The 21,100-nt window shown below is 37.3% G+C and overlaps 2 protein-coding genes across 2 annotated transcripts; both read left to right on the top strand.

Moving 5' to 3' along the window:
• Positions 1 to 2,161: 2,161 nt before the first annotated feature.
• LOC127094819 (casparian strip membrane protein 1) lies at positions 2,162 to 3,336 on the top strand. The gene is made up of 3 exons (XM_051033594.1): positions 2,162 to 2,496; positions 2,676 to 2,799; positions 2,907 to 3,336. The coding sequence occupies exons 1-3, from the start codon at positions 2,249 to 2,251 to the stop codon at positions 3,120 to 3,122; spliced, it is 588 nt and encodes a 195-aa protein (XP_050889551.1). The 5' UTR covers positions 2,162 to 2,248; the 3' UTR covers positions 3,123 to 3,336.
• A 10,633-nt stretch (positions 3,337 to 13,969) lies between these two features.
• On the top strand, positions 13,970 to 15,373 carry LOC127094416 (uncharacterized). The gene has a single exon (XM_051033255.1). It carries the CDS (start codon positions 13,970 to 13,972, stop codon positions 15,371 to 15,373), a length of 1,404 nt encoding a protein of 467 aa, XP_050889212.1.
• The last annotated feature ends 5,727 nt before the right edge of the window (positions 15,374 to 21,100 follow it).

Genomic DNA, 21,100 nt, shown 5'->3' with positions numbered 1-21,100 from the left:
TTTCAGTCTCCTGGGTTATTCCTACAATTAAAAGATGTCATTTTTTTATGGAAAAAGGTAATATTGTATACAGTGTTTTACACATACAACACAACAAATTTGTCCATACCAGAATATTCCAACAGTATGCCGGAAGTTTAAGTAAGGTGACTGTGTTGAATGAGCTTTTTGGCCTGTTTGATCTTCCGTGGTTTGGTTAGATGTCAAGCAATAAAAAGAAGGGGATGATACTTGCAAAAAGTATATGGGAGCTCAAGTCATTAAATTAGTGAGGTATTTGAAGGAATCTTTTTAAGTATATGGGAGCTCAAGTCATTCAATATTATTGGGCAATATGTTGATTTGACTTTGCATGAATGCTTTAATCTATAATTCTATTCAAATTTTTTGATGAACATGCGGAATATTGATCATTAGCCTATATGTTGGACCTAGGTTCAATTCTCATGCTTACACTGGTTAACTAGGAATAGGAAACCCCGAGTAGTGGCTAGTGAATTAACGCTCTATTGCATCACCTAATTCTGCTTATGCTAGTGGACTAGGTATAGGAAGCTCCGAGTAGTGATTAGTGAGCTATATTGCAAGGGATTGGTTATAGGGGTTTTATTAATTCGCCTTGAGATTATATTGAATGGTCCTCTAGATGAAGAGGTATATGTGACACAACCTCCTGGTTTGTGTTTCAGAAGGAAGTAAGGAAAGTATACAGGTTTCACAAAGCGCTTTATGGTCTCAAGCAGGCACCTAGGACATGGAACACGAAGATCGACTCATACTTAGTCGAATTGGGATTCATCAAATGCAAATCTGGGTATGGTGTCTATGTTCATGTTGTGGCACAAGATATAACAATCATCTGCTTATATGTCGATGACTTGTTAGTAACTTGAAGTAGCTTGGAGAACTTATCGATGTTCAAAGAACTGATGAAGAAGGGATTTGAAATGTCGGATCTGGGAAACTTGTCTTAATTCCTAGGCATGAAATTTCAAATGTCGAAGCAAGGTATAGTGCTACATCAAAGAAAGTATGTCAAAGAGATACTCAAGAGATTCTAGATGGATGATTCGACTCATGCATCTTCATCTATTGAACCAAACTTGAAGTTGGAGAAGCATGGAGAGGAAGACAAAGTCGATGCAACTTTGTTCAAACAAATTGTCAGATCTCTGAGATATCCGTGCAACAGTCAAACTAATATAGGTAGAACATTTCACTTGATGACATATATTAATGTCTTTGTTATGACATCACTCTTATCACCAACTTTCTTACTTTTACGATTTACACAATTTTTCTCTTAAGAGACAGAGGCTGCTATGGTATAGACTAGCCATGATTCATATCCACATGCACGTAACTTATTGGGTCGATTTTAATTTTGCCTTGGTCCTAGTAGACACATCAATTAAAAATGAATAGCAGCTCGTTCTATTGGCCGTTTCTCTTCTATTTCTTTGTAAATAATGTCATTTTCTATGTTATATTATACACCATCCGATCACTATTATAAATAAATTTGACTTTTTTGCTACATTTGACTGTAAATGTATATATGGACTAGATACATTAACAGTCAAATGTACCAAAAAAATCAAATTTACTTATAATAGTGATCGAAGGGTGTATTTATTTAATACATGCCTGAATATAAATGAAAAATTACATAACATAAAAAAATATCCTAAAATTGAATTTTTTGATTGCTCTCGTTTTAAATAAACCATATTGGAAGTTAATGCTGGAAACAACTAAAACATGGAGAGGAAAAATTGTGGATTGATCATCAAGGACATTTAAGTCATGTGAGGGAGCAAGTAGTAAAACTGAGGGGTGCTGATCGCAACCCGAAAAGTTTCAGTTTAAACCTGGACCCACTCATAACATCAGTGAGTTGAGTTGGCAATGAATCTTAGACAAAGGTTGACATATCATCCAATAACGTGTTATGGATTAGGAAATCTACTTTATTTATTTAACGGATTAAGTGAAAAAGTGATTAAAAATATGACATAATCTCTACTTGCTTGCTATAATAATGTGTTATTAACAACTTCACTTGGCATCACTTATTATAATAAATAAATAAATAAAACATTGTACACCCTCTCCTCTAATTTCTATATGTATATATATAAGCTTCAAACATATTAATTCATTGCATATCTCATTAATTCATACAAAGTCTAGTAAATATCCTTTGAATATAATTAGATTTTATTCTATCATATTCAAAGATCCAAAAATGTCAACCAATATTGATATCCAAGAGTCAAGCAAAGATACTAAAGGAAAAGCTGTTTTACTTGCAGCCCCTGCAAGGGCAGGAGGATGGAAAAAGGGCATAGCCATAATAGATTTCATTCTAAGGTTAGGCGCCGTTGCCGCCGCTCTTGGCGCCGCCGCCTCGATGGGAATGAGTGATCAGACCCTCCCTTTCTTTACTCAGTTCTTTCAGTTTGAAGCTAGCTATGATAGCTTTACTGCCTTCCAGTATGTAACACTCAAAACTCTAGTGACACCACGACACTGACACATAGACATCATCACCAATATTGATTGAATATAATCACATGTATATCATGTCAATATTGTGTCTGATACTATTGAAATTATTGATGCTATATACTAGTTTATATGCAATTTATTTACTTAATGTTTGGAAAATGCAGGTTTTTTGTTATTACAATGGCATTAGTAGCTGGCTATTTGGTCTTATCCTTACCTTTCTCTATAGTAGCCATCATTCGCCCTCATGCAACAGGACCAAGGCTTTTTCTCATCATCTTAGACACTGCAAGCTCTCTATTCTCCAGCAATCATTGTTTCAAATTGCAATCTGCACGTAAGTGTTCACGCTAGTACTAGCATAATTTAACTAGAATTATGGATTATGATTGCAGGTGTTTCTTACTCTAGCTGCTGCTAGTGCTTCTGCAGCTGCTTCCATAGTTTACTTGGCACACAATGGAAATCAAGACACAAACTGGCTTGCTATCTGTAATCAATTTGGAGATTTCTGTGCACAGACAAGTGGAGCAGTTGTGTCATCGTTTATTGCTGTGGTTGTTTTGGTTCTGTTGGTTGTGATGTCTGCTTTGGCTATTGGGAAACATTGAAAATATTAAGATTGAATTACCAATGTTGTTTTGTGCATGTTTGTTTTGTTTCCTAAATATCATTAGGTTGTGAGGCTTTTTTGAAGTGTGAAAAAACTGATTACTTGTTGTATCAATTTGGTTAGATGTTGTGATGGAATATTATTTTGTACAATATTTGTGATGTATAAACGTTTGACCAAATGTGTTTAATGTTGAAAATGACTAAAATTATGGCCATTTATATTTTCTGTGCACACGGATAACCTAAAACTTATTATTCAATATAATAGAATGAATTAATCCATCATAATTTGGTGAACTTTTCTATCTTTTCTAAAAATTAATTTGGCCAAGTTTAAGCATCTTATGTGAAATGTGTCGTCCACTCTGTTGTACCCCAAAATTTACCCTCTTCTTTTTTAACACTAATTGGCTTATGTTTTATCATATACATTCATGCATATCATTGTTTATATGGTTATGGGATCAAGACATCTCTCTTATGACCTTCTTCAAACTTTGAAAGAAAGAGAAATGACAATCAGTGCAAGGAGGGTAAGATATCCTCAACTCCATGACCACTCAAGCTACAAGAATTTTATTATGACCTAAGACATCTCAAATGGTCCATTACTTCATCAATTGATTGAGAATTACAAGAGAATGGAAGTTGATCACACTCTCCTATCATTTGGTCTTTGAGCTAAGAATGTTAATTATCTCAGTGTGTGGCATACCCATGGACCCATTTTTTATTCATCTTCATCTTGTCATTATACATGACATCTTTTCTCAGAAGTTTCTCCATTTTCCATAGGGGAATCAAGGCTTTGAAGATTTGCACTCATCTCTTATCTTTTTGAACTGAAATTAGGGTTTGTGATCAAATTAGTTTATTTCTGACTTTTTGAGCAAGACTTGATTCCATGGTATACTATGTGTCCCTAAGTGATTATGTTTAAAATATTAGCCATCAATTATATTCAGAAGAGGTTCAATTGCTTAGATGATCAATGGTTTGATTCAATTGGAGGGAAAGTCAATTGAGCAGATTAAAAAGTCAACTCTTGACTTCTTTGGTCAAAATTGTGTTCCACAAGTCAAATATGGTCTATGGTTGAATTTTGATCAAGAAAAGTCAAGAGATTCATCAAAAATCAAGGATTATGAAAAGTTACCAAAATTGGAAATTTGGGTTTCAAAGGAAAGTTACTATTTTGGGCAAATTTACAAATAATTTCAGTCAACTTCATGGTCATGTTTCACACAGATCCAAGCTCCTTTTCAAGATATTTTCAACATGAAAATTGTAGTACTAAGTTTCCTCTTTCCAGTGGTTCCAAGAACTCCTCATTTGATTGGCTACAACTCAAGATATCATCTTCTAAAGTCATGACCTTAGGTTGGTAATTTGATTTTATACTTAGTGAAATTTTGCTAAGTGTTTGGTCAGTTTCAAGCAACCCTCTTCATGGCTATTTTTCACCTAGATGCAAGTTTCCTTTTAATTTGACCTCAATATGAAAGTTATAGACCGCACTCCCCTCTCCATTTTTGCTTTAAAAAATTTCTCATTTAGTGGCTTAGTAAGCAAGTTATTGAGGTGTCAAGTTGGGACCTCAAAATTGTTAAATGACCTATAATTTGCATGAATGCATGCAATTTCAAGTTGTTGTTTTCGTGGCCATTATTAAGGGATTTCAAGGCTTTGTTTCATTTTTCTTCCAACATGAAACTTGTTCATTTCCCTTTCCTCTTTCCAAAAAGCCCTAGTTTTTGCTTCATTTGGTCAAGGAACCATAGAGTTATGTTGGCTTGAACATTGATGATCCTTAACTCTCAACATCATTAATGTCATTGGGATCATGCATTGTTTTGTCATTTGCTTGCAGCATAACTTTCCCACACGCATGCCACATTTCCTTCCATGCCTTTTATGACCAAGCCACACACCTTTTTCATGCATGTACATATTGTCTCAACTTGGCCAAATATGGAAATATTCCATTTGCCTTTCTTTCTCTTTCCACTTTCCTCCAAGTCCCCACGAGTTCTGAGCTCCCTCCACTCTATTCCAACTCCCTGAAACGACACACCACTCACCTAAAAAACATCCAAAATGCAGAATGCACACCTCGCTCTCTCTCATTCTGATTTTGTCCAAAATTGGGATCACAACTTTGGCCAAGTGTGTTGACCGTTCTGCCCTCACTTAGGGCTCATATAAAAGGATTTTTCACTCTCTAAACCTAGGAAGGGGACATTGGTTGGAGGCAGAAGAGAAGCATAGAAAATCTGAACCCTTTTATTTCTCTCTAATTTTTTTCTCCATTGTTGAAGTTGTTCTCGAGCCTTTACCCGGCTCACCATTGCTCATCATCTTCCTACTAGTATTGTTCATCTTCCTTCTTCAAGAATCCAAGATACAGTGGATATTCTTCACTAGGTAAGTCTTCCTCTCTTTATGCTTCTTCATGATAGCCACTCATCATGCTTAAGATCATTCATATGCATCTGGAAGATCCACTCTTGAAGTGGATCATGGAGCTAGGCTCACAATTTCATGTACGGCTTTGTTTAATTGATGTATGATTATGTTTGAACCCGTGTGTTCATGCTCATTTATCTCCATGCTCCTTTGTCCATTTTTGAAAACTAAGTATGCCATGTTATTTTACCATTTGTGTACTTCATTTTTGATTCAAACTTCATGTGATTTGGTGGAGAGATGAGGAAGTTATTTGAGGAAGAAGGTTGTATGATGGAATCGGGTTCTAGGGTTACCTGAACTTTTTGATGCATGGCCAAGGTTGAAGATAGAGAGGTGTCGTGTTTTAATTAGAGATGGCATTGTTTTGTCTTTTGGTGTTTAAGTGCCAAGGTGACTGATTGATGAAGGTTTCTCATGACCAAGCGTGACATTACCTTTTTTTTCTTATTTTCTGATTTGTTCTTGGACCGGGCCGTGTCACATTTAATTTCCCCATCCCACCACCACCCTTTCGGGCCCATTTTCGTTGTAACCAATATCCTCTTGTCTGTTTTACTAATGTGCACCCTCTTTTCTTTTTCTCTTTTACTATTTGATTATTATTCTTTTGATTTTATTTAAATTACTTCCTTGGGTCCAAAAATTCCCAATTAATTCATGGGAGATACTTTGAATATTATTTAATTTTTCATTTTTTGATTTTTGATTTTTGATTTATTTTAATATTTGTTTTAATTTTTATATTTAAATATGTTTATTTGACCTAATTTTACATGTTAAGGTTCAATTTTTTATCTTCCCATTTGAATTTTGATCAAATTTATTATACACATATAGACACATGTATATAGGTCATTTTAGTTTTCGTTTGGTGTTTGAATTATCAATTTTGGATCATCTTTTAACTTATTTTTGAAGATTACTTGGTATGATCAATTAGTGGTGCATTGTTTGAATGATTGATTTGTTTAGACATCTCTTGCACATGATTTTAAGCACATATTTAGGACACATTAATTTTCTGAATTTACCATTCCATGTTTAATTTTTCATAATTTTTCCATGATTCTAACTATTTTTCTTGTATTATTCAAGCATGTCTGTTTTCTTGTGATACATTTTGCACCAGGATGATATATTTTGGAATGCACTTGTGCAACCATGTGGGATCTATTTCCCCTTATTGCTTTACTAATTCATCATTATTAGGAATCCTAAATTAACTCATGTGGACCATTTTAGGTATCTCCAATTGATGCCAATTTGCTTGATTATCTTGAATCCTATTTGCTTGCCTTTGAGATCATAGTTTGGATTGTGTCTTGTGCATTCCAACTTAAGTACAATGGGTCCAATTAATTTTAATCCTCATTGATTTTACTTTTAACTTCCTTGTTCTTGGTACCTTTCTACATTTCTCTTATGATTCTTTTAATTGAATTCCATTACCACTTCATCATGATGACACATTGAGAGCTACATTATTCCTTTCTAGACCTAGTTTTGAGTTTAGTAGATGGTGAAGCTCTTAGGAACTTGGTATCCATTTGTGTATGGTTTGATTTTGTTCTCACTTCATTTATTCATGTCTCAATTTCATTTTTCATTTCCCATTTACTTTGGTTGGACAAAGGACTCCTTACTTGGATCACCTTTTGACTTACTAGTTATGCATGAACTTTGAGGTTGTTTACTTGTTGATACCTCTTGAAGTTTAATGGTTGTATTTTATGCTTTGAAGATTTTTTGTTAATTTCCTATGACCTAATCATCCCTCTCTAGACCTTTGCTTATCCTGTTGCATTTTGATAAAGGATTCCTTTTCTAGGATGATATTTTTGCTTGTTTATCAAGTTACTTGGATTTGATTTTTGTATGAAGTTTGGATCACTTCCCTTGTTGCCCTTGAACCTCATCTTAAGTTAACTTATTTCACAAGTCTTACATCCCTTGATGTCATATTTATGCTTCATTATTTGTTTACTTCTTGCTTAAGCTTCTTTGAACTTGTGCAATTGTTTGCCTATCTTTTTGTGTGATTCATTCATAATGCTTGAGTGACTTGTATGCCAATTTTAATATGTAATCTAATTCTTACTTATGATGGTTTGATACCATTTTTCCCACAATCTTAATTCATCTATATTTGCTTAAAATGCATTTGCCTTTAAGAGCATGACTAGAGCTTGGTTTTGGTCATCACTTGTCTTAATCTTTGAGTGTGCTTTGATATGATGCCTTTGTGATGTATTGATTTTTATTATGTATATTGATACCATGTCTATGTTATTTACCTCATTCATTTTTTTGTACTTTTCCATGTCTAATTGTTCACACACTTGTGTTCACTTCCCCTTACAACTTTGAATGATGTTTGTGTACTTTGGTGCTTATACCATGGATTCAATGCTTATGAGAACTTCTTCTTGATTTTAATACTTTTTTTAATTTAATAACATGTCTATGTTTATCTCTTATTCCTTCCACAAATCCTTTCTCTTTACTTGTTTTATTTATTAGCATTGCATAAGGACTTATGTCCAGTTATGGTTATGTGGTTGTCCTTCCTTGTGTGTTTTAGTTTAGAGTATTTCTCAAGCATGCTTAGGTGGTGATGATATATCTTGTATGTGTTTTATACTTCCTTGTATGATTTATCTTCCCTTTTCCTTTCACTTCACTATTCTCATATCATGTTTGTTTGGATACTTGACACATTGGAGTTATTGCTTGTTAGTATGCTTATTTGTGTGCTTTCATTTTCCATGACTAGTTTGAATGAGTGGTTGCTATTTACTAACATGTGACCTTTTGGTGATAATTTTTTATCTCTTAAATCATGTTTAGATTTTAGAATTCACCTGTTATCTCTTGCCTATTTGTTTTGCTTTCATCATCTCTTCCATGATTTGATATGGATTGTTTCAATTTTCCTTCCATGACTTGATATGGATTACTTTTTCTTTTGATTCTTTAACCTTTTTCTTCCATGACTTGATATGGATTGCTATTACTTAATTTATTCTTCCATGACTTGATATGGATTACTGTTTTTTCATCTTTCATCCTATGACTTGATATGGAATTGTTTGTCTTTTAGTTTTTCTTCATGACTTGATATGAATTGTTTATCTTTTATTTGTTCTTCCATGACTTGATATGGTATTGTATTGTGTTCCATGACTTGATATGGATAGTCATTTTCTTTCATCTCTTTTCCTTGTATGGATAGCATGTTCCTCATAGGATTTCTTTGGTTCATTCTCGATTAAGAGTGAACTAAAGTAGACCTTAGGTTTGTTAACCAAGGATGACAACATTATATAGACCCCTTGATCCTTAACCATATGTCAATCTTTACATGCTAACCTAGGTAGATGTTTCCCTTTATCCTAAGTTTAGGATCACTATTGCATAACATTAGGGTTTTCTTTAGAATTCCCCTAGATTTTTCTTTTCTCTTTTGCCTTCATTCTAAAACAAAAATCTCTTTCTTAATCAAAAATACAAAAAACATGCTAATACTACTTGAACTCTTTCAACAATAAGAGAGAAGTACTCAAATACCTCCTGCCCACGGTGGATCATTTGATGTATTCTTTCAACAAAATTCTCAACCAATCAAACATCTTTTTCCGCTTGGCTTTTCTTATGAAAATTTTCAATGAGGATGGTTACCCATAAAAAGCACCAACAAACCCAAATTTTTTAGAAGAACTACAGTACTCTGATTCTTTTTTATACGTAGGCATTGGGTTGCAAAACCTACGCGAGCGCAATAATAAAAAAATTCATTTTATTTGTAAATCATTCAATCTTTCTACATGGATTCCCTTTTAGTTGGTAAGTTTTAGAATAAACACACCATTTCGATTAGAACAACAAGAGTAGATCCTATAGAGTACTACAGACGTGAGGGGTGTTAATACCTTCCCCTTGCGTAATCGACTCCCTTACCCATATCTTGGTTGTGAGACCATTAGATTCATACTTTTGTAGGTTTACTCAATGTTTCCTTTCCCTTTCTTGGGATAAATAACATTGGTGGCGACTTTATTTTGTGTGTGCATCTTTTCGAGATGCGACAGTTGACGACCCTATTGGGGACTCCCTAAGCAAGTCAGTCCTAGCTCTTGTTTGTTTTCTTTCCATTGGGTGTTTATTTCTTTATACTTTATTTGCTTATTTCATTCATTACATTCTAGTGCTTTCCATATTCTGGATATTATTGTTGTGCTGGTTGCTGGATCTTCTGTTTGCAGGTTGGGTGGGATGTAACTATGAGGTAAAAGGCCCACTACCCAGGCCAGTGACACATAAGTTAGAATGGATAGTCATGTTAGCTCTCGTGGAGCCTGACACGTAAGAGTTTCATGACAAACCACGCCCAGATGAGGTCCTAGTGGGAATAGTTTTGTCTTGCATGCCTTATGCACCAGACAAAGTGTTATCATGAGAACCGTCGACTCTGGTTTCCATTTAGAAGCATGTTCTGTTCTGACTAGAACCCACCTGAGAGTTGGGATGGATGTTACAAAATAAGCCTTCATCATACTCGATTTTCTTAGAATTATGTCGAACCTTTGAACTTGTGGCGTTCAGTTGTTATCAAGCACATCATATATCCATTGATATGGAAACCATACTTGCATTCATAAGCATCATTATATTCATCCTCTTAACACACATGTTTTTGTATTTCTATGTGTTTTTAATTCTTGGTTCTCGTTATTTAAGTCTTCTCTAAAGATGGATACTGGTAGAGGTGGACATGTTTCTTATAAGTTTCCTGAGGTTAACCTAGACTCCCTTCTCAAGATGGCTGAGAGGTCCCCTACTGGAAATTTGGAAGTTTTCAAAAGAGAATATGGGAAAATTGTAGAGTACCTCAAAGCTCCTCTCAACAAATATCAACACAATGCACTTCATACTCTGCTGCAGTTTTATGATCCTCCCTTGTGATGCATCACTTTCCCACACTATCAGTTGGCACCAACCTTGGAAGAATATTCATGTATTCTGGGAATTCCAATCAAGCTTCAAGTTCCTTTTCATGTGTCTATGGAAGTTCTTAATTCTGAACATATTGTTGCTGCCCTTTATTTGGGCAAATTTGTGGTGGATGCTAATCTCAAAACAAAAGGAGGACTCTCTGGTTTTCATTTGAGTTTTCTTTTAGAGACTATGGGTGCTTTGGATAAGGAAGAGAATTAGAAGGTTTTTGAGGATGTGTTGGCTTGTAGTGTCTATGGCATTGTTTTGTTTCCCAGCATGGTTGATTTTGTCGATATGAACGTCATTCGTATCTTCATGATGGGGAACCTAATACCAACGCTTTTAGGGGATGTATGTCATTATATTCATTCCAGGAATCACAAGAAAAGGGGTGGGTTAGTGTGGTGTGATGCTCCCCTTTTGTATCATTGGTTCCGAAGTCATCTCCCGTGCAAATGAGTGTTTATGGATAATAAGGAAACCTCGAGGTGGTCCAAGATATTAATGGGGCTTACTTCCAAAGATTTGGTGTGGTATAATTTGAGATTGGATAGGATGGAGAAATATGAAGTGATTGTGAGTTGTGGATAGTTTCCTAATGTCCCCCTCATGGGCATTAGGGGAGGTATAAACTATAATCCCGTACTTTCTCAGAGACAATTGGGCTACGCTTTGAAAGGCCCTCCAGAGGAGAGAAGCATACAAGAGTCTTTGTTCTATAATGTGGCTGAGGGTGTTGAGATGATGAAGAAAGATGCTAAAGCCTGGAATCATATTTCGTGTAAAGGGAAATAGTTTTTGGGCAAGAAGGATTATATTGCTTATCCTCCTAATATAGACTGGATCAAAGATAGAGTTCAAACTGTCTTGTTGCCTTTTATGATAGAGAAGCCATTGTATCCTCAAGAGCCAGATCATCCTGATTTTATGCCTAGAGAGTACTTCAATAAAACTTTGCTTTTGAACAAGAAGTTAAAGCATGAGAAAGAGGAGTTTAGCATGTAAGTCTTTGGATTTAGGCAAGAAAATATGGACTTGGCTCACAAACTTAAAGAAAGAGATGAATTGCTGGGAGAGTATGGTCTTGTTGTGGATGAAAGGATCAAAAAGAAGCCAAAAGCCGACAAAATTGGAGGGAGTACTTCTACAGTTGTTGAAGAACAAAAGAAAGCTTTTGAAGAAGTTGAAGAAGAAATCAAGCAAAAGCACCGAGACTATGAATCTCTCAAAGTCTCCAAAGCCAAAATGGAGAGGAAGTACAAGGCCAAGATTAAGGAGTTGGAGAAACAACTTCAGGTTAAGAATGTCTAAATCGAGGTAGAAAATACCCAGAGGCTACGAGTGGAAATTTAACTCAAAGGAAGCCACATTCGTTTGGGGAAAGCAGTGGAGGAGATTGCAAGCCTCAAAGCCCAGTTGAAAGAGAAAGATGATGCTCCTACCCAGATCCCACTTCCAGAGGCACAATCAAGAGGAGATAAATAAGTTGTTCAAAGAGTCCAAAGCTTAGAGCCTGGATTATCTCAAGAGTGGAGGGCCTATGACCTATGTGGAGTGGAAAGATTAAATTTGTATTTTCCATGTAGTGGTCACCATCAGGATTATTAATGAGGTCTTTTGATTTACCTTATTGCTTTTAGTTGTTGTTTTTGTTTCTTTTGTAAGAGCTACATGTGTTACTCCGGGTTTTCAGTTTAATGAATTTGTTGTTTGGCCTATCTAGTGTTCATTATCTATCTTCTATTTTCTTTCACTTATATAACTTGAATCAAAATTTTAGAACCCTGGAAATACACAAACATGTCATGGCATGCATTACATCCATTCATGCACTCATGCCGCATTCATAACAGGTTTTTTGGCCGGCCTTCTCATATTGATTATGTTGTTCTTAGTAGAGATTGCGAATCCAGACATTCACCGATGCGCCACGAGAAGCAACCAAAGAGGTCAGATGGATCAAATTCAGGATAACATAGATGAAATGAGGAACTAGATGGATGCTAGGATGACACAGTTTGTGGAGGATATTACTAATGTGACTCATAATCAGGAAGAATTGAGGACCCTTGTGGAGAGACCTCGTGTTGAGAATGAACGACCTGAGTTGATGTTCGAAGATGTTTATGTGGGGAAACCTCGTCCCAATGTTGCTATGAATTTTGCTAGACCAAATTTTAATGATCAACGTGATAATGGTTATCATGTTCATAATCAGGGTCTGCACGACAATTTTCCACCACCTCTACCACCACCATACAATCATGGAGGACCATATCTCATTGTTGGGGATATGCTAGGGCATCCCAATGCAAGGGGGGACCCTCAGGTGCAAAAGCTAAAGGTAGATCGTAACGAAGATATGTATTTGATGCATAACAGTGACTTGAGTTCTCATGTTGATGATAGAAAGTATCGTCTGTTGGAGGAAAGATTGAAAGTTGTGGAAGGGCAAGGTGTTTTAGGAATGGACAATATTGACCTGGGACTGGTGCCAGGGGTAAGGGTTCCACCTAAATTCAAGGTTCCTGTCTTTGACAAGTATATTGGCATAACTTGTCCAAAGACGCATGTTAAAGCTTATTACCACAAGATGTTTGCTTATTTCGAGGATGAAAGGTTGTTAGTGCACTTTTTCCAAGATAGCCTAGTTGGGGAATCTTTGGAATGGTATATGCACTTGGAGAGAACGTACATCAGAAACTGGAGGGATTTGGTGGAAGCGTTTGTGAAACACTACCAGTACAATATCGATATGGCACCGAATAGGACCCAATTGCAAAGTATGACTCAGGGTTAGAATGAATCATTCAAGGAATATGCTCAGAAGTGGCGTGAGCTAGCTACTAGAGTTCAACCTCCATTGATGGAGAGGGAACTGGTTCACATGTTCATGGGTACCTTACAAGGTCCTTACTATGACAGAATGGTGGGTAGCACTTCTACTAGTTTTTCCGAGTTGGTAATGGCTAGAGAGAGAATTGAAGTTGGTCTCAAAATGGGAAAAATTCAGTTGGCTAATACTGGTAGTTCTGCAAGTGGAGTTGGTAAAAAGTCGTTTAGTGGATACCCTAAGAAGAAGAAGGGTGAATCAAGCGATGTTTATGCTCAGAGGGGCAGAGAAAGACAATAATACTAAACACAACATCAACAAAAATATCAACAGTAACAATTGAATGTTGTGGACATTCTGGTCATCGCAACTCCTCAACAAGAACAACTGCATTACCAACAGCAACAACAATAGCAGATCGTTCCTTGTTGCAATTATAATCAGGTAAGACATCCTATAATTGAGAAAGTATTTGATCCACTCCCGGTGTCTTATTCTCAAGTGCTTCAACATTTATTGTAATTCAAATTGGTTAATTTGAGGGGCATGCCACCTCCTTTTGAGAGGCTCCCTGCAGGTTATAACTCTAATGCCCGACGTGAGTTTCATTCTAGCGGCATAGGCCATGATATGGAGAATTGTTGGGCTCTTAAGTACAAAGTGCAAGAGTTGTTGGATTCTAAGGCTATTCAGCTCACCCCGGAAAATGGACCTAATGTTATCCAAAACCCGATGCTAGCTCGCGTCGGACCTACTGCTAATGTTGTGGAAGATGGCGAGAACTTGAACTTGATAATGGATGTGAACCTATTGTCTACTCCATTGTCGTGTGTTAAAAGTTATTTGATCAGGAATGGTGTTTTTCCTAGATGTTTTCCAGATTGTTGTGAGTGCCAGAATCAGCCAGAGGGTTGTGTTAATCTGAAGACTGGGATTCAGAATCTGATTGATGAAGGTTTTCTACAGTGTGATAGAATTGTGAAAGACGAGAAAGTTGAAGAGAAATATGTGACGGTAATTTATATTTTGTATACTCCTGCAAATATTCCAGCGCCTACTAGGCCTATTCCCTTGAAAATCATGTTGTCTGGTCTTATTCCTTACTCCAGCAAGAGTGTCGTACCTTCGCATTATGGGTCGGATGTTTATCATCATGGAGTGAACCAAGAAGGGAAGCTTTCTGAAGACAAACCAAGTGAAGATGCAAGTTTGAATGTTGACAATTTTTCCGGTACAGGAAGAACTACCAGATGTGGTAGGATATATTCTCCACAAAATGCTCAAAATAATGTTGATGCCTTGGCGAAATCTAAGGGTAAACAAGTGGTGGGTGATAATTCAGAATTTGTGCCAGTTAATGCTCTAAATGTAATGCCTGGAACTTCTTCGTCTCAAGAAATTGAAGAGTTATTGAGATTAATCAGGAAAAGTGACTACAAAGTGATAGATCATCTGAGCCAGACACCGTCTAAGATCTCAATCTTGTCCCTTCTGTTGTGTTCAGAAGCTTACAAGAATTCTTTGATGAAGTTATCCAATTCCGTTTTTATGCTGCAGAACATCACTGTCAACCAACTAGAAGGGGTTGTGGTCAGTATATCAGTTGACAACGGTTTGGGTTTTACGGACTTTGATCTCCTTCCTAAAGGACGCAATCATAATAAAGCTCTGCACATTTCTATGGAATGCAAAGGAACTACATTATCCCGTGTGTTGGTGGATACCGGATCATCCTTGAATGTGCTATCTAAGTCTTCTCTAATGAAGATTGACTATGCAGTAGTTGAATTGCGCCCAAGTGACTTAATAGTCAGGGCTTTAGATGGATCTCGAAGGGATGTTTTTGGTGAAGTGGATCTACCTGTTAAAATTGGACCGCGGGTTTTTGGGATGACATTTTTCGCCATGGATATACAGCCCGCGTATTTTTGTTTGCTAGAAAGCCTGTAAATTCATGGGGTAGACGCTGTAACATCCACCTTGCATCATAAAATGAAGTTCCTGATTAGTAGTAAGATTGTTACAATTTGCGGCGAGGAATAGTATATGGTGAGTCATTTAACATCTTTATGGTATATAGAGGTTGAGGGGGAAGTACATGAAACTCCTTTACAAGCGTTTAAAGTAGTTCAGATGATCAAAAATCCTTGTTCTGAGGATAAGAAGCCTGCATTTTCTATGTCTTCATTGAAAGATGTCAGATCAGTGATTGAGAATGGTCACCCCGAAGGTTGGGGTCGTGTGCTAGATCTTCCTCCCAAATTTGATAAGTTGGGTCTCGGTTTCAGTCATTCCAAGTAGGGTTTAGCCCCTGAAGCTCCCAAGGCTCCAAGTGTTCTCACTCTGATAAAGTTTACAAGTGTTGGATTTATCAGTAATGGTCAGGCCAATGTTATTAGTGATGATTATTACAGTGATTACGACATTGAAAACTGGATTCGACCAAGTGTTCCAGGTGAAGAGCTCCGCAACTGGACTATAGAGGATGTCATCTAAGTCACGCTCAATCAGGAGAAATTTTCTTTTGTTTCTTTTATCATGCAATAGTTCATGCGCTCTGCCCAAGGCGTAATGAATCATGTAGTTCCACCATGTTCCATTTTCAATTTTTATCATGAAATAAAGGACGTTTTGCATTCAAATATTTTGATCTCTGTCTTTCTATAGTTTACCTTTTTATTTTAAAATGACAATGTTTTCTTTTCACCACACACTTCCTAAAAGCATAAAAAAACATCATTAGTGCAGATTCACGTCCACCTCGGATTCCATGAATGACGATTCTGCTATCGCTCATTGTGACTTTGACAATATGTTCTACCAAGTTGAAGAAGAAGAAGGTGATGAAGATTGTGAACTCCCTGAAGAGTTAGCAAGGTTATTGAGGAAAGAAGAAAAGGTCATCCAGCCGCATCAAGAAGATATTGAGGTTGTGCATCTGGGAACTGAGGACGATGTGAAAGAGGTCAGAGTGGGGGCTTCTTTAGAAGTAAGTATGAAGGCAAGGTTGATTGACATTTTGCAAGAATTTGTTGACATATTTTCTTGGTCTTATCAAGACATGCCTGGGCTCGACACGGATATTGTGGTGCATAGACTGCCTTTGAAAGAATAGTGCCCCCTGTTAAGCAGAAACTTCTAAGGACGCGTCTGAATATGTCTAAGAAGATCAAAGATGAAGTGCAAAAGTAATTTGATGCAGGTTTTCTAGCAGTTACTTCTTATCCTCCATAGGAAGCTAACATTGTTCATGTGCCTAAGAAAGAAGGAAAGGTACGGATGTGTGTTGATTATCATGATTTGAATAGAGCAAGTCCCAAGGATGATTTCCCGCGATATCACATTGATGTATTGGTCGACAACACTGCTCAGTTCTCGATATTTTATTTCATGGATGGTTTCTCCGATTATAACCAGGTTAAAATGGCTCCAGAAGATATAGAAAATACCACGTTTATCACCCCTTGGAGAACCTTTTGTTACAAGGTCATACCTTTTGGTTTGAAGAATGAAGGGGCAACTTACCAACATGCAATGGTAACCCTTTTCCATGACATGATCCGTAAAGAGATTGAATTCTATGTGGATGATATGATTGCAAAGTCCTATACAAAGGAAGAACATCTAGTCAATATACGGAAATTGTTTGAAAGATTGACATAGTTCAGACTGAGGTTGAATCCCAACAAATGTACTTTCGGGGTGAGATCTGGTAAATTACTTGGCTTTCTGATTAGTGAAAGAGGAATCGAGGTTGATCCTGCAAAGATAAAAGCAATTCAAGAGATGCCTGAACCAAGAACTGCAAAAGAAGTGCATGGTTTCTTAGGGAATTTAAACTACATTGCTAGATTTATCTCCAATCTCACAGCCACATGTGAACCGATATTCAAATTGTTTAGAAAAGATCAGGTCATGATGTCGAACGATAATTTTCAAAGAGCGTTCGAGAGGATAAAAGAGTACTTGCAGGAACCTCCGGTTCTTATGCCTCCAGTAGAAGGAATATCGATGATCATGTATATCACTGTCCTCGATGAGTCAATGGGGTGTGTATTAGGCCAACATGACGAGTCTGGCCGAAAAGAGAACACAATATACTACCTGAGCAAAAAGTTTACCAACTGTGAAATCAAATATTCACTGCTTGAGAAAACTTGTTGCGCTCTAGCGTGGGCTGCTCGTCGAATGAGACAGTATATGTTGACCCACACTACCTTGTTGATCTCGAAGATGGACCCAAACAAATATATTGTTGAGAAGCCTGTTGTCACGGGAAGGGTTGCCCGTTGGCAAATGATTTTGATGGAGTATGATATCCAATATACGACTCAAAAAGCCATTAAGAGTAGTATAGTTTCTGACTACTTGGCTCATCATCCTGTAGAGGATTACCAGCCTATGAAGTTTGAATTTCCTAATGAAGATGTATTATTTCTCAAATAATATTACTAAATACCAAAACCAGATGAAGGTCTAGAACCAGGATCGTGATGGACGCTCGTGTTCGACGGTGCTTCAAATGCATTGGGAAATGGTGTGGGAGATGTCATTACTTCCCCCACGGGCTTTCATATTGCTTTCACTTCCGGAATATGTTTTGACTACACAAATAGCATGGAAGAATATGAAGGTTTCATCTATGGGATTGAAGCTGCTATTGATTTGAGAATCATGTTTCTTGAGGTCTATGAGGATTCTGCTCTGGTTATCAGCCAAATCAACAGAGATTGGGAGACCCGTCACCCAAATCTGATTTTGTGCCGAGAGCATGTGATGAAGTTGATTCCATACATTAAGGAGTTCACGTTTGATCATATTCCAAGAGAATAAAATCATATAGCAGATGCATTGGCCACTCTGGCATCCATGTTCAAATTTAAATGTGCGAAAGAGGCCCCCTTCATCAGTATTATGAGATTGGATGAGCCAGCTTTTTGCTACACTAATGATGAAGCACAGGATGATAAACCTTGGTTTTATGATATCAAAAGATACCTTCAGAAACAGGAATACCCAGAGGATGCGTCTATCCCAGATAAGAAAACACTAAGGAAACTATCCGCCAGGTTTTTCTTAAGAGGTGATGTGTTGTATAAGAGGAATCATGATTATGTTCTGCTCAGATGTATGGATAGGCACGAAGCAGACAGAATTATTGAGGAGATTCATGAAGGTTCATTTGGAACCCATTCCAGTGGTCACTCCATGGAGAAAAGAATTCTGAGAGCAGGTTATTATTGGATGACCATGGAAACCGACTTCCACATTCATGCCAGATCATGTCACAAGTGCCAAATTTATGCTGATAAAGTGCATGTTCCTCCCATGCCTTTGAATGTTTTGACTTCTCCATGGCCCTTTGCAATATGGAGTATTGATATGATCGAACGCATTGAGCCCACTGCTTCAAATGGACACCATTTTATCTTAGTGGCCATCGACTATTTAACCAAGTGGGTGGGAGTTGCTTCTTAAGCCAATGTGATTAGGCAGGTGGTTGCTCGTTTTATCAAGCAGAATATCATTTGTAGTTATGGAATCCATGAGAAGATCATAACAGACAATGAGTCCAACCTCAAAAACAAAATGATGATGGAGTTGTGCAAGAGTTTCAAGATTCAACATCATAATTCCTCTCCTTACCTCCCAAAGATGAATGGGGCAGTGGAGGCGGCCAATAAGAACATTAATAAGATAGTACAAAAGATGGTTGTAACCTACAAAGACTGGCACGAGATGCTACCTTTTTCTTTACATGGTTATCGTACGTCAGTATGTACCTCGACTGGGGAAACTCCATTTTCATTGGTGTATGGCATGGAGACAATTCTGCCTGTTGAGGTTGAATTCTCCTCTTTAAGGTTGATGACAGATGTGAAACTCGACGAGGCTGAGTGGGTGCAGAATAGATTTGATCAGTTGAACATCATCGAGGAGAAAAGAATGGTTGTTATTTGTCACAGGAAATTGTATCAAAAGTGGATGAAGAAGGCATTCGATCAAAGAGTTCGTCCTCATAGTTACAAAGCTAGTGGCCTCGTCTTGAAAATAATTATTATTTCTCAGTCTGATCCCAGGGGTAAATGGACTCCGAATTATGAAGGGTCATACGTTGTAAGGAAAGTCTTCTATGACGGAGCCATGATGCTTACAACTATGGATGATGAAGACTTCTCACTCCCTGTGAATGCAGATGTAGTCAAAAAATACTTCGCAATAAAGGACTCGCTAAGTCGACAGCTTAGGCAAAAAAAATGGGCATTCCGGCGAACCACAAAAAATGAATAAAAGGTTCGGGCAAAAATTAGGGATAAAAAAATAAAAATAAGTACACCCGCTAAGTTGAAAACTCGAAAGGGCGGCTTAGGCAAAAAAGGGTATCCCGTTGGATTAAAAACCCGAAAGGGCGATCCAGGCAAAAGTTGGGGATTTAAAGTGAACGATTACGTCTTGCATTGGATCTATTGACTTCATCGTACTACTACAGTTGGAAACTCCGAAGGGTAGGAATCAGTTCAAACATCTTTGGAAAGCAAATGGATGAGAATGTCAAGGTCATAGGAGTGATAGCCGAATCGGAACCTGGTGGAAATCCATTTTCACATTACCATTCTTGTAATAATCTTTTATTTTTTCCTTTTTGCAATTACCTCTACTAGGAATTGCATTCCTGATGTAAATGCCTACTATTAGAAAAAATAGGTAAAAGCTGTTATATTTTATTCGTCAGTCTTATGCTGGTTTTGTAAAGACAAAGAGTCAGACAACATACGATCGCAAGTTTCGATGATGACAAAAGACCATCATGCACGTCTACAAACAAATGCAACACATTACCCATCATATCCTTTTCTACGTTTGTCTAAACCTATTATAATGATTAAAAACATATGTGGACAAAGGGTGATCATGACGAAATGTATGAAAATCACAAAACACAGACTTATGCAGATTTGAAGGCCTTGATTCGACCATAAGGGTCAGCTCAAAGCTCACGGGTCAGCGCAAAACTCAGCTAAACTGGAGATTGGTCAGCGCATGCGTCTTTGCGTCAACCATAAGGGTCGGCGCATAACTCACGGGTTAGCGCATAAATCCCTTGAGTCGACCAGAGGTCAGCGCATGGCATAATGATGCTATCCTGGGTTAGCGCATGGAACCATGGGTCGACCATAGGGGTCGGCGCATCTCTCACGGCTCAGCGCACGCCGACCTATGGTCGACCGCTCGTGCGTAAACTCAGTTTTCTGAGTACTTTCCACTGTTTGAAAAGCTGTTATTTTTGGTTGGTTTGTCAGTTACTATATATAGAAGTAAAAACACTTTTGTCAACCAACATTTGTCAATTTGTATTCAAGTGTTCAAGGAAACAAGAAAGTGTGAAAAAGGTGTCCAAGATTCATCATCTTCATCTTCAACATTTCACAATACATCAACTGCACACAATTACTTTTGATGTGGTTCGTGATCGATTAAAGGTGATAAGGTTCAAAGCTGCGATTGGAGAATCCGGTTCGAGTTGAAGCTTGTGACAGGTTCTTTCTTGAATAAAACCGTTAGGGTTTTGTCCTCCAATACGGGTTTGTGTTTGGGGGTTTTTGGACGAATCGCTTCATCAATATTCAGTCGAGCGAAGGTGATTGAGAAGAGGAAGTCTTCATCAGTCTAGTAGCG

The sequence above is a fragment of the Lathyrus oleraceus genome, chromosome 6, assembly GCF_024323335.1.
Source record: "Lathyrus oleraceus cultivar Zhongwan6 chromosome 6, CAAS_Psat_ZW6_1.0, whole genome shotgun sequence".
Classification (NCBI taxonomy): Eukaryota; Viridiplantae; Streptophyta; class Magnoliopsida; order Fabales; family Fabaceae; genus Lathyrus; species Lathyrus oleraceus.
Note: the sequence above shows the minus strand (reverse complement) of the source record. Positions and strands in the feature narration are given on the sequence as shown.

Excerpts from the sequence above, each read along its gene's own strand:
- LOC127094819 (XM_051033594.1), top strand. The coding sequence starts at position 2,249 with ATGTCAACCAATATTGATATCCAAGAGTCAAGCAAAGATACTAAAGGA. Across the intron at positions 2,497-2,675 it reads GATAGCTTTACTGCCTTCCA|GTTTTTTGTTATTACAATGG; the intron begins GTATGTAACACT and ends TGGAAAATGCAG. Across the intron at positions 2,800-2,906 it reads TTCTCATCATCTTAGACACT|GTGTTTCTTACTCTAGCTGC; the intron begins GCAAGCTCTCTA and ends TTATGATTGCAG.
- LOC127094416 (XM_051033255.1), top strand. The coding sequence starts at position 13,970 with ATGCCACCTCCTTTTGAGAGGCTCCCTGCAGGTTATAACTCTAATGCC.